The 14,005-nt window shown below is 47.5% G+C and overlaps 1 protein-coding gene across 5 annotated transcripts in view; it reads right to left on the reverse strand.

Annotated features, from left to right (window-relative positions):
- Positions 1–716: 716 nt before the first annotated feature.
- PPP1R16B (protein phosphatase 1 regulatory subunit 16B) overlaps positions 717–14,005 on the reverse strand; it is a 60,771-nt gene continuing 47,482 nt past the window's right edge. For all 5 annotated transcript variants that reach the window (XM_040079850.2, XM_040079849.2, XM_040079847.2 and 2 more), the window contains exons 4-11: positions 12,463–12,608; positions 11,216–11,319; positions 10,807–10,931; positions 8,942–9,067; positions 8,512–8,587; positions 8,002–8,131; positions 7,122–7,290; positions 717–6,554 (exon numbers count right to left, since the gene is read on the reverse strand). In XM_040079850.2, the coding sequence (XP_039935784.1) occupies positions 6,033–6,554; positions 7,122–7,290; positions 8,002–8,131; positions 8,512–8,587; positions 8,942–9,067; positions 10,807–10,931; positions 11,216–11,319; positions 12,463–12,608 (1,398 nt within the window). In that variant the 3' untranslated portion in view covers positions 717–6,032. The remainder of the gene's footprint in view (positions 6,555–7,121; positions 7,291–8,001; positions 8,132–8,511; positions 8,588–8,941; positions 9,068–10,806; positions 10,932–11,215; positions 11,320–12,462; positions 12,609–14,005) is intronic.

Raw genomic sequence — 14,005 nt, forward strand, 5'->3', positions numbered from 1 at the left:
TAGGAACACAGCCCTGCTGAGCCCTGCCGAACCCTACCGGCCTTCCATGGAGCTCCCCGGCTGGAACAGCCCTGCCCGAGCCCCGCCGGCCTTCCATGGAACTCCCCTGCTAGGAACACAGCCCTGCTGAGCCCTGCCGGCCTCCAGTGGAGCTCCCCGGCTGGGAACAGCCCTGCCTGGACCCTGCCCACCTTCAGAGGGCCGGCAGGGATCGCGGAGCTTTTGCCCCGAACAGAATCACACCCCTCTGAGAAGGACGCTCGTAATGATGCGTGCTAACAAATGCTGGAGCTAAAGCCTTTGAACGGAAGGCAGGCACAGCTCCGGCTTTTCCAGCTTGTCTCCAGCTCCAACTGCCGCACTTCACAGAATCACGGAATATTCTGTGCTGGAAGGGATCCCCAAGCCTCATCAAAGGGCAATTTCCAGCCGTGCACAAGGCAGCACCGGGAGTCCCACCATAGCCCTGAGAGCATTGTCCAAGCGCTTACTGAGCTCTGCATTTGAAAGAAAGAGTTACACCCACCCTCTGCCGAGATTTCCTCTTCTAGACATCCCCTGGCTATAGACAGCAGAGAGGTAGAGATATTTAAGAGTGACACAACTTAAACCAGTCAAAAAACATAAACCAACAACAACAAAAAAAAAAAAGTGGCATTTTTGTATTATTAAAAGAAATTTAATATAATTTTTAAATTAAAAAATTCAATCTCTCTATTAAAGACACTGAGTCAGGTGCTAATACTGTCAAACACGCTTTTGGCATGAGTTTTACATAAAGTTTAAGATTTTATGCATTGCTTCAACATGTTAAGAAACCATCTTCATACTTACAGTAGCAATAAAGTCAATTCCATACAATATCAAATATCCTTTTTTTTTAAAAAAAAAGTTTTAAATATATTAGACTCTGATTGCCAAAATGCCATTTTATACACAAAGCTGCTAATACAATATACAGTTCTTACATTATTTTTTTTTTCTTCACATAAAATACATCTCATCAAGTTTTATTTGTACATCGCTTACTACTGATCAATGGAATTACGAGTTATTGCAGAAGGCTTGCCAGCATCTCTTACTGTCCTGTACACGCAGCAGGGTTATCCACACTCCTGCAACCTCACACTGCAATCTGAAGGCTGAAGATGTAGTGGTGGCAATACTAAGGCTGCATCTGCACCGTTTAAAAACCCGTATCTCCCCTCCAGCTGCGGGTGGAGATTGTTGCATTGGTGTAGCTTTGGGAACAGGTATCTCGAGCAGAGTCTCCTCTGCTACAGCTTCCATGGTCGAAATACAGCAAAATATTCTAGGTCAGAATTGTGCCACGGCAGATGTTGCCTAGAGAGCCCAGTGGTATTTGAATTGTGTGAGGGAACTGAGAAGTCCATTACCAGTCTGGCCGACATGAAAACAGAATAAAGGTGGAGAACAGCCAGGGAGAACTGTTCTGTCGCACAGCCACGGGCAAAACAAAACAAAAAATGTAAATATGTTCTGCTGTAAGAACTTGCTGCTGCAAGCATGTTCTGGATTCTGCCTGTAGAGAACTGACACACCAAAGCAGTCAACGTGACTTGCTAAAATACAATGAAGCCCCTGTGCATTTCCTTTCTGTATATTTAGGAAAAGAGAAGTGGCAATCATGAGAGAAATCAAAAGAGCAAATAATAATGTCAAAACCTGGCATGCTCTGAACAGTTATCCACCTGCAAAAGTCTCCAAGTTAAAGATCAGCAAGAACTGTATAGTCACCACAAACCTTCCAGAGATGAGTTACCTTTAGCAAGTATAAGGCACAGAAATAACCCAGGTGTAGGGAGAAACCTTCCAGACAACAGTTCACCCATGGCTCACTGGAGTCCAGTGCTATCGCTTTCTCCGGATATTCCCTTTCCCATGGTAACTGATTTTGTTTCAGCAGGGGTGATGTGGGTAATCAGAGCTCCAAGACCGAAGAAAAAAGGACACTAGACAGAAGTTGTAATGTCATTTGGGAGCTTTTAAGGGATTTCAACGCCATGAAGTAAGACCCTGCTCAATAAACTGGAGAATTCACTGCCTCCACTGAATATTGCACTGAGTCATTATTGCTATTGCCCTGCCATGCTCTTCTCCTTCCCTACCAGGAGTTCCTCATCCAGGTGGTTCTTCAACCACACCTCCAAGATGGCACAGAATCACATCAGCTAGAGTCAGTTCTTCCCAAAACTGGGAGGGTTTTAAGATTCAGGAGCACCAAAGAAGTGAAATTAAGTGGGTTGAAATCACATCACGTGGTATGTGAAACACACATCCAAGTCTGATTTCAAACAGATCCCAGAAATGGGACTTAAGCCCTTATCTAACATTTCAGTGCTGGGGCTTCCGTGGCTGAGCTCTCTAAAGTACAGACTTTGTTTTGAAAGACACCTTTTTTTCCATCTAACAAATTTCTTTCAACATGGAATGCAAAGCTGCTCTCATCAACCACTTAGTTTGCTAGAAATAGTATAAATTCAGCACACAGGAAAATGTGAGGAGAAGAAAGGTTTATTCTTGAGCAGCTCTGTCTGCAACAGGCCTGTCAGTACATTCACATTCACATATCTTTGCACAGTCTCTACGAACAACTACAACCTCACTTGGCTCACTGGTAGCTGAACTGGGACTCAAACCTGGCCTTGAATCTGTAATTAGATCTATTTATTGATCTTAAATCCATTCAGAATATCATCAAAACCTCAAATGCTCCTCTAACAAACTAAGATATGTCAGTCACCAGAGGATTTCAAGGTTCTACAGCTTTTTAGCCACATTAAGATCCAATGAAACAGCCAAGTGCCCTCTGCTCTGTATCTCAGCTTTCCTCTGGGATGGCCTTTAAAACACACAGCTATCAAAATGTCACTACTGTTGTAACACTGCTAAATTTTACCGTGAAAAGTGTTATTCCTAGAGGTAGGCTACTACAATGCCCATGTAAGAGGATCTATGTGGTTTTTATTCCCCCAAAATCCTGTTTTTCTCCAAAAAATAGTTCACCAGAAGCAGGTTAATTATCCACCTTACAGAATCCCTCATCCCAGACCTACAACCAACAGCTCTGCCACTGCTCCCCAGGCAGTGACCATTATACCCCAAATGTCATCACACAGAAGCATGAATAATTCCAGGCCATTCTTCAACAGCCTTCCAACTCATGCCCTGGTGCAACTTCAGCCCAAAGCCTGTGGCAGGTAAATACTTGGTGGGGCTGTGAAATATACCCTGCAAGACTTATCCCTTACTGCCTCTCACCATTAATAATTCTCCTGTCTGATTAAGAATGGATTACATTTGATCAGACACTGCTAGACTTCACAGCTAGGATGATGAGTTCCCAGAGTTTTACTTTTGTGAAATACCAATGGAAGCCAAAAAGCTCTTTGTCTAAAATGGACTGGTTTCCTGCAAGCCTCACTTGCTTTACACTATTGCATTCAGTGATATCCTTTTAACTTCCTTGGAATTAGGCAGGGTTCAATACACTTGCTAGCACAAAGAAGGAAAAGGGCCCTACTCCTCCTTTGCTGGGAGGGAAGGCAACATCTGGGCCCAAATTTTGCACCATATACAACCTGGTAGATAGCGGCACCAAAATTTGTTAGAGTGAGTTCAGAAATCTCATTAGGATGGATGTGGAGAGACAAACCTCACCACCATGGGAGAGGAGAGGCACCTGAAAGATCATCTCCCCTGTTCTGCAATAGCCAGGCCACACTTGGTGTTATCCCAGAATAATTCACTCAAAGTAATCAGAAGATCCACTCTTTACCACACACAGATGCAGTAAAGTCTTTCCAGTCACCAAATCATCCTCTTGCTACTAGAGAATGACATAAAGAACCCCTTAAGGTCAAGCACAAGAAGTATTTTCTAGTCCTATAATTAGCATGTTTCAACAAGGGAGGGAGCCCAACGTCTCTGAATGCTTTAAACTCTCCCTTTAAGCAGAACCGGGGTTTTAAGTGAACCAGATCAACTGCTACCACTTTCTAGTTTGCACCTAAAACTGGTGAGGAAAGACAATTCTATCTTCATAGAATTCAAACCATTAAATTGTCAGCCTGGTACCTCACAGGTCCAAAAGTGTCTCCTGCACAGCGTGGCAGTGGTGGTGACACAGAGCCACCTCTGCTCCTGGAGGAACCCAGAGCCCTGTGTGGGAATGCATCCAGCCCCAGCAATGGGTGGATTTCATGGGGGGCAGAGGGTAGCAGTTAACAGTCACTGGCAGCCTCAGTGAACTTTTTATAGCCTAGAAAAGTTAAGGCTGTGAGGAGCCCCACAGAGGCAGAGTACAAGTGAAGGCCAATATTGATGTCTAACAGGAGCCAGATAAAAGGAAGATGAGTGGAAGCTGCATTTGCTGTTGCTTAGCTGAAGCACAACTACATGAGCTGGATTTAATCCACTGATGGCTTACAGAGACCCAAACAGGTTTAACTACAGGTTTAAGTCTTCAGAGTTTGGAATTGAAGCTGCCCAAGAAGACACATAATCATGCAGGCTAACAGTTACGTGTGTGACAGAGGAGTTAAAGATTTACAGTTACTTCTTAGATACGACTGAAGCGTGGCCAGTTCCTCAGAGCTGTCCCACACTCCTCTCACCTCCCCCAGGGACACAAAGCCTGAACTTGCTGCAAAGCCAGTGCCAAACCCCCGGGCTGACCCGTGCCAGTGTTTGCCAGGTGGGCTGTCAGAGCTCACACCAAGACAGTGCTGGCACTGCAGCTCCACAGCAGAGAGGCTTTGTTAAGTACTGATGGTGTCAGGCAACTCCCACAGACACAGAGGCATTTCAGCCTTCCTCTGCCAGCTGCTACCCACTGCTGACAGCTTCAGCAAAGGGAGCTGGAACGCAAGAAAACATCTCCTGTCCTGCTGCAGTGCTCAACTACCGCAGGGATGGTTAGTTATTTCTCAGCCAAAGACTGCAGGTTAATCCAAGTGTCGTCACATCTACGGGATTAGAAATGCTTTCATGGTGTTCCTAGGTTAGTATTGGCAAGCCTTTCCCTCCCATCCCTCCTGAGCCCTGTGGTTCTGGAAATCCAGAAAAAATCAGAACACAAAGCGTATTGCCCCTAGTATCTGTGTTGAGCATACAGAGTAAACAAACAGAATCAATAGGAAAGTGAGATCAACAAAAGTATTTTCAGTTTTAACAAATTAAGAGTCTAAATAGTACAAATAAGTTTTTTAAATTACTTATCCCAATATAGACCTTTGTCAGTATTTTATTGCAGTAAAATTCTATTGCCAGGGCCCCTTTATTGCAACATCAGTTTTAAAGCCGATTGAGTGAAGCCTGTTCCAGGAAAAGTTCTGCTTCAAACCTGATGGCAGTCTGCAGCGACGAGCTGACAGGAGCAGAACAGGACCCAGCCAGTGCACAGTTCGTGATGGTGAGCTGTCACTGCAAGGAGGTAACACCTTGCAAACTTCCCAAGTGCAGCCTCTGTGCTTGCTCGTTACTCTGGCCCAGGAAGGACTGGATCCAGCTGTGTGGAAAACAGCTCTGTCCACTCTTGCAAGCCTCACGCGGGGGCTGACCTCCCCTCCAGGATATGTGCATCACCCAGGAGTGAAAACACAGGTCTGAACTGTCACCTTCCAGCTGCTGGGTGACTTACAGCAAGAGGCTCAGACACAAAGATTTGAATTCAGATCCTTTCTTTGTTCCAAGGCATCTCATGACTTCCCAAGGATGGGGAGGCAGCACGCCATACCTTCTTCCCCAGGGAGCAAGACTAAGGAGACTCTGACATCGTACTGATGTGCATCCCTTCCTCTCCTAAGAGCCTTGCTCCACCTGCATTACTGCTCCAGCTGCAATGGGAGTAATTGGCAGGGTAAAGTACAATTCGAGATGAACGAGGCTGCCACAGTCAGGATGTCCATAACCAAATTCTCCCTCTGGAATGCAAACAACCCGGCCACTGCCATAGACGCAACCAGCCCACCCACGTGTCTCCTTTCCTCCGGGGTGAGACACACACCAGACTAGGAAATCCTGCAGCACCCGTGCACCTTCTCCTCCATTTCCTCCATGGGAGCCTTGAATTTCAAGAGGGGCGGATCACCACTGGACACTGTGTAATACACCGAGGTCCCGTTGGAGCTGTAGGGAGAAGTCCTGGATTCGATTAAGTGCGATTTGGCCTCGCCCACGTTCTCAGCAACTCCTGCCATGCCGGTGCTGAAGTGCGTGCTGAGGAAGGGGTGCTGGAGGAGTTTGGCTGCAGCTCGCTGCCGCTTCAGTTCCGACAGCGTTTGGTGGTTGTGCTCCTTGTAGGTGCCCCAGAACTGCGGGGCCTCGGGCAGCGCGGGGCTGCCGTAGGGCAGCGCGTGCCCGGGGTTGCCGTCGGGGTCAGCGTGCACGCTCCAAATGTCCCCGTTGGAAAAGGTGTACTGGTAAGGGCTGGCAGATGCCATCAGTCCGTTCTGCAGCGGGATCTCGCTGTCACACTGCGTGCTTTTGTTCGCTAGCTCCGGGAGGAGGGAGGAGTTCTCCAGCACTGAATTCTGTAACAACGAGACATGAAAAGAGCGTTTTCCCCCGTTCCCCACAGCAGGGTTCATCCCTGTGACACCTCCTCAGCCTGCTCACACTCAGCCTTTCCACCAGGCAGGTGCTGCAGCACAAACATTGAATGCCCCACTAATGCTGTGAGCCCCAGGCAGGAACTGCTTCCCAAACAGGACATGGAACCTTAACTAGGAAGGCCTCACACACACACACACAAATAATATGTTTATCTATAGAACGTGACAATAACATAATTAAAAGCAAGTAACTGCAAAGCAAGTTTACAATTCTTTTGTGCTTACCAGTTTGTGAGCTTTAGAATAAAAGGCACACGATATTTTTTTGGAGCATCCTGGTTCATTTTTATCTCAAAACTCTGTATGCAGCTGTAAATCCAAAGCAGGCTTTCCACTTGAGTGCGACATCCCAGGTTATACCAAATGAGAATTTAGTCTTTTGCTTACATGTACAAATTTTTCAGCCACACCTTCCACCCAACTGCTACTGAACCTGCACCACCAGCCCTCCTCAGTGACGCCCATGGAAGAGAAGAGATTCCTTACAGGGTCTGTATTCTCCTGGTCAGACCGAGTCTCCCCAATCTCTCCAACAAGACCTGAGTTTCTTCCTTCTTCTGCTGCCCCTAGTTGCTGCCACACCATGGCCTCCTTCTCACACTCCTTCCTGTAAAGGTTTGTCCGGTCCGAAAGGCTGGCCCTCCTCACCACCTTCCTGTGGGACAGGGACAAGGGGCATCAAAGCTGGGAGCAGGACATGACATTTCCTCTGAGCCTGTAGCTCTTCTCACCTCCTCCTCCTCCTCCACACACTTGACAGCCTCTCCCTCTGGAATGGAACGTGGATTCAGCTTCCTGGCACCCACGCAAAGCGAAGGCACTGGATGGATACTGAAGGTGGGAGGAATTCTAAGGAGCTCTGAACTGGCGCTGCAAATCTGTGTCAGAGCTCATGCAGGTCACCTTATGAACCTCTTCTGCAACCACTGGAGTAAATGTAAAGGAAATGGCCCACGCTTTGGTGTCCAGTAAACATCTTATAAAACATCTTCAAACTGTGTCTCAGCACTGCATCTTGGCCATACTACTGAAAAGCTCAAGTTCATCCACTTGAAGCATTGATTTTCCAACACCAGTTTCAGAGGTTTAACAGGGTAAATTCTCACCATTTGGTCCCGTGCTCAGGGAAGTTCTTAAACCACACCAGCACAAAACCATTTCCCCCCCAAGAATTAGCACCTCTTCCTAGTGAAAAAGCCACTCTTCAAAGGAGCTTTGCTTTCAGCAACCAAAGTGAGCTACTGCCTTTCACGAGTTCATTCAGAAAGGACAGGTGGGTCGTTCCCCCCACCTCAGGGTGCTCTGCAACCACACCTGGGTGGCCAGGCCAGTGCCCCAGTGACCTGCAGGGAACAGCACAACTCACCCCCGGCTGCCCGTGCTGGACGTCCTGCGGCTCAGGGAGGATTTATGTCTCATCTGAGACTTCATGATCACATCGTGTTTGTGTTTCAGCTCCAGAAGCAGCACTTTGAACTCCTCCTCTTCACACAGATCTATGGCACACACGGAGCAAGCCCTTTGTCAGACAGTTCTCATTAGCACCACGTTATTAATTGTGCCTCCCTAGTTAGACACCAGGCTCGTAGGGCTGCACACAACAGCGGGGATACCCCAAGCACAAGGGATAAAACATAGGAAACACCCAGCAGGAAGACTTGGTGCTTGGGAAATGCCTCCTTCCTTCTTTTTATGAGCAGGAAGAAGCATTTTCTGCAGTAAAGTAGGTACTTCAAGACTTCAGTCCCAGTTAAAGAAACTTCAACTTTGATTCTAAAATGATATCTAAAAAATTATGCTAATGCTTCTGAAAGCACCATGTGAGGATGTGAGGCCAATTTCTTAGCCATTTCTTCTTTAAGCTTCATAAACTCACCTATTGGCATCTCATCCAAAGATGTCCTGGCACTCAAACTGGCCCCATGGGACACGAGCAATTCAGCCATCTGCATCTAAAGAATGCAAAGAAAGCCAAGTTGATAGAGGTATTTTGGGCAATTTATGTTTTCCTCCCTGAAGCTGAAAGGTTGGAATAAGATGAGAGGCAATGGCACACGGGTTCCACTCGCCTCAAATAACTCTGGTGTGTGTGTGATGTTAAATATTGTTCCCACCATCCACCTGCACAGGCATGCTCTGCCTGAAATTTCTCAGCAACCAGCTCTTTTTGGAGCCCGTGGGACCTCCTCTGATGCTGTCCAGAGAGCCCAGGCCCAGGACAGATTTATTCCATTTGCAGAGCACTCCACAGTTTGTCCAGGCAGAAAGAAAGGCCACCCTCACACATGACAGAGAGAAATCCTTACCTGTCCCCAGAAAGCAGCAGCATGCAGAGGCTCCCAGCCATCCCAGTCCTTGACATCCAGGCTTGCCCCCTGGTCAAGAAGCACTTCAGCTGCATGCAGATAACCATTGGCTGCAGCTATATGCAGCTAGGAGATAAGGAACAGAGCATGAGCCACCTGCAAGGACCACGAAGGGTTTCACACACCGAGTTTCAGAGGATTTTCTTGGCTAATGTTTGAGCCTAGAGCTGGACAGGGAGCACGTCTCACACTGGGCAGATGGCACCAGGTCAAAAGCAAGTGGTTCCTGTTACTAAAGCTCAGGATGGCCTGCATGTAATTTCATTTGGAGAGGAAATTGCTTAACTCTTCTTAGAATAACTTAGATATATGGATGAGAAAAATAATGCAGTCACATTTTAAATCAAGGGGTTTTAAATGCTTCCCAATCTGTAGGGAAAGCACCACCAAAACACGAGCCTGCAATGCAGAGTATCATCCCCTGTAAGTTCTGCATTCCTCATGCCAGAAGAACATCTCCTCTGCCCTACTAAAGTGCTGTGGATGTGATTTTTTTTGAGTCAAATTTACAGTCTGCTTTAGTCAGGACTCTCTCTGTGCAATTGCACTTCCAATCACACTGTAATTATTTTCACCATTTGAAAGTCAAAAACATTTTAATTGGCTACTTTAACTTAAGGGAATATGATTTTTCAGACATTGGCTTCCAACTACAGCCACCACATTGGAGACAATCAATAATGGTCTCTTCTAGTCTCCCAGCTTCGTGTCTCTGAAGAGTTTCATAATTGCAGCCTGCTGTTGCATCTCTGAGGCAGACATTGACCCATGCACTGCTCTGAAGGGATTAACTCCTCTCAGAGTTCCTCCTACTTCAGTTGTGCTAAAGGCCAGAATCAAAGCTTATTTCAAAAAATTTTTTATGAGGATGCCACCGCACAGAGTTAAAACTTCATCCGGAAATAAATTCTGATGCTTTCTAGCAACTCAATTAATTTCTACATAAATTTTATCCCACTTTCTAGAGGCCACATGAATTAATAAGGAATCAGTTGGGGGTGATACAAAAGGGGGAGCCAAGAGGTCTGCTTAAATGTATGTATATAATCCTTGTTAAAGGGAAAAATGTGTTAAAAAATAAGCTGCAATAAAAACTTCAATCATCCAAGCTTACCTTCGAGGGAGCCTGCCCTCCCCTTACACTTCTGGTATATGCTAAAGGTGACATTAAATTAAGAAACTGGAATGCACTGCCCTCAAACACATGAACCACGTGCCTGTATATCAGTTATGTTTGGACACAAGCATTCAGTGACCACGGCTGTATGAAATTCCTAGCACCTACAACCTCATTACTGAACAGTCCCTAAGCTGGGGCTGCTGTAAGACACAATTTAGGAGACACATTTGTGGGGTAAAAAGAACTCGGATTGTTCACCCTTCTCAGTCCCTGTCCAGACAAATCAGCTTGCTCTGTGCTGGACACTTGTCCTGGGTGCCCACCTCTGCCCAGGGGCAGGTGTGAAAAACACAGCAGCCACTGACCCTGTGTGAGCCAGATCCCACACAAAGCAGGAGGAGGCAGGAAGTCCCCAGGGCTCTCAGCACTGCATCCTGCTCCAGTAAGAACCAGAGGGCTCTCACATCTCCTCCACAGGACTCCAGCCAGTCCACGAGAAGCAGGAGGTTACTGGGAGGTTTTCCAGGCCCAGGTCCCTGCAGGTCAGCAGATGTGTTACGTTCTGTGGGATTTCTCCTCGCAGTGACTTGCACCTGTTCATTTTGTATAACTCCTGCTCCGGGGCAGGTTTCATAACCTCTGGGCTGAAGGAAAGCAAAACTGAAGCGGCTGCAGTTTCACTCACCAGCGTAGCACCTTGGGCATCGGTCCTGTTCAGGTCTTGTCCAGTCGCAAGTATGTCATGAATGTCACAGATCATGACCTGCTCCGGAGCAGCTCTCATCTCATTGATCCTTTCCTGGGTAATCCCTGTCAAAATTCCAGTTAGAAAGAGGACAGTTGGAAAGCTGGAGTCAAACTCTCCGCTGGTTGAGTAAAATAAGACTTTATGATGCTGATTGATACGACCCCACATCCTTCAATCCTCATGATCTTTAGGAATCAGAATAACCAGACAAAGTCAGGTCCCAAGAAATTATGCCAGGAGCAGCTGCCCGCTTTTCTCCAGAGGCAAATCCAGAGCTGAGAAACAGGGTAATTTTTAGTACCACATTGACCCATTTCTGTATTTTACATAAACTCAGTCTCCTCACCTTGATAGGCCATGCAAGTCTCAATGACATCCAGGGTTGGCTCATCTTCACAGAGGTCATATGGCATGTTGCCATCTGCATTGACTGCCAACAGGTCTGCTCCACTGCAAGGGGAAAGCTGAGTTACACCAGGAGGGACCTCAGACATCCCAGAGCAGGCAGTGCCAAACGCTGGGAGGAATGCTTAGGAAAAACTAACTGGGCTTTGATAGCTGCCCAAATGCCACCAAGGTACGTATGAGATAAGAAAGACTTGAAGCAAAGCTGTGGAGCTATGAATGGAGAAGATTAATTCCAGAAGTGGACAAAAGGCAGCACACTGTACCTCCTTCCTGAGTCAGCAACGCCCTGTGTTCCACATCCGCTCCATTTTTACAACCCTCATCCAAAAATTTCCCAACCCAAGTGGGAACATCCTCCAAGGGATGCTTGACTGCATCCTCTTCTCTCCTTCATTATACAGTCAAAGAAGAGCCAAGTTTTCCATGCTCATCTCCCAGATGACAGCACCACAGGGAGAAGTCTCCCTGCCTGAGGGAGAAGCAGCAGGCAGGGCTGTGCCAGGCAGCAGGTTGGCACTCCCAAAGCACCAGAGCTCTGGGAAAGGGAGGAGAGAGCTCCATACAGGCACAACTATCTGCTCCAGGCAGGATTCACCACAGGTGCTCATGAAACAGCCCAAAACACACCCGGCTTCCTCCTCCTTGCTGGCAAGTCTAGAAAGACTTGAGCTTTAGGGACTTGGTGAAGCACCCTGTGTCCCCACTGGGGATCAAACGTTGCAGGAAGTTTACTGGTCACTAATTAAGACCCAGTGAGACAGGTCACAAAGTTCACCCAGGTGTCTGAGTTACACCAACACTGCTGCCCTCCTGCACTGGTGTCTGCTTGACTGGGGCTGGAAGATCTGAAATGAAGTTTAGGAGTTTGAGGGTGGATGCTGCTTGGCCGCTCCTGTTTCTACCCCCTCAGTGACCACAGGCACACACAGACACACCAGAATACAGGCAATAAGGGGCACATTTTGGCCCAGTCTCCAGAAGCTTCACAAAACTGAGCCTAGTCATCTAGAGGTTTATTGTCTCCTCAGCCTTTCTGCTCCTCCTCCTTCACCCCCTTCCCCCCCAAGAAGGGAACAATCACCACTGCTGCAGTCTCCCAAGATACTGAGCAGCCTCAGCTTCCATCCACAGAAGCTGTGGGCAGGATCAGACCCGCAGAAAGGACAGACACAAAAAGCCACCTACTGCTGGATGAGGATCTTCACCAGGTTGATATGACCACAGGTGGCTGCTGCGTGCAGTGGAGTCCACAGCTCGTTGTCCTTGGCGTTGACGTTGGCCCCGTGGCTGAGGAGGAGCTTGACAATGTCCTCATAGTTGTCTATGCAGCACTGGGCAGGAAGAAATGCAGACAGATTGGGGTTTTTTTTAAACTTTGGGAAAATGAGGGTTCATACCTGCTCAGCTGTGAAATAATCAAGGGCACCTGGACATGGAGACCTACTTTATCCTGCACTGCTTGGCAAGGAGCATCTCCAGCAGGGTGAAACACCAAATTGAGCTCCAGCAGGAGCAGAGCACCTGCACTGGACAGACCAAAGGGTCACTGGGGGTTTCCAGGGCTCTCTGGTGTGGGAGCAGAACCAGCAAGGAATAACAGCAAACACGCTCACAGCTTCTATTCCACTGTGTCTTCCATATTCAAGAGCAAACATAGCAGAAATTCACTGTAACCAGTATAACCGCATACCAAGGGAGGAACTGACAAGCTGACATTCCCTTTTCTTGGGGAAAATCCCACACACTGGCATGTGATGAGCAAAAGCCTTCCCAGGAGCTCACTCTGCCTACCACAGTTATCTGGAGAGGCACAAACTGGAATCCCAGAATTATGAGGTACTTTGCAGGGCACTTTTCAGTTCCTGAATAAAACCAGCTTCCTTCCTGCATTTAGAGCATAGCCCAGCAGGCCAGAAGGGCCTCAACCTCTTTCCTTTGGTGAAGGTGGAATTTGCTCTTTGATCCACCTCTTGTTCACCTCTAGACATGAACGCGCATGTGATAAAGACATCAAAATGAGATTTATTCTCGTGCAAGAAGCCTGTTTGTGGTCTATGCATTGCTGCAGACCCACACAGCTCAGCACACAGTTAATGGGACTGAATTCCAACACACAATAAGCATTTCAGCAGCCAAGTGACAGGGACCTTCCAGGTATTTCTATTTTGCTCACTATTTGTACATGGAAGCGGGGTTAAAGTCATGCCTGTCACACAGCCAAGTGACCACGGGAGTGGAAGGAAGTCCCATTCACTGGAAGGAATGCTAATGCGCCCACTGAGGGGTTTCTGTGTGCTCAGGGAATCAGTTAATTCCAAAGCTCCCGTCATAACTCCCAAATGCACCTTTCCAAACCTCTCAGTGGGCAAGGTGGGATTCTCCAGGCTTTAGAGCCTGGCTGGGAAAGCAAGGAGGCTGTTCAGCGTTCCTCTGAGTGCAGGATAACATCCCTTTGGAGAGGTGATGGTGCTGGGGACCTTTTGTTCTTCCAGGAGCCAGTTTGCATTTTAAAACAAACATTCAGCCAGCTTTGAAGCGAGCAGGCGACCGGCAAAAGAATCCAAAATCCCGAGTGAATGGGAGCATTCAGAGCAGGGAGTTACGGCCAGAAATCCCCGAGTGCTCGTGTGACAACCACGCCACTGTTGTTCGAGGCAGTGGAGGCGGCAGCTGCCAGGCACAGCCAGTCCCACGTGCCTGAGAAAGAATAGGAAAACCCTTGTGGAGA

This window comes from Hirundo rustica, chromosome 16, assembly GCF_015227805.2.
Source record: "Hirundo rustica isolate bHirRus1 chromosome 16, bHirRus1.pri.v3, whole genome shotgun sequence".
NCBI classification, from domain to species: domain Eukaryota; kingdom Metazoa; phylum Chordata; class Aves; order Passeriformes; family Hirundinidae; genus Hirundo; species Hirundo rustica.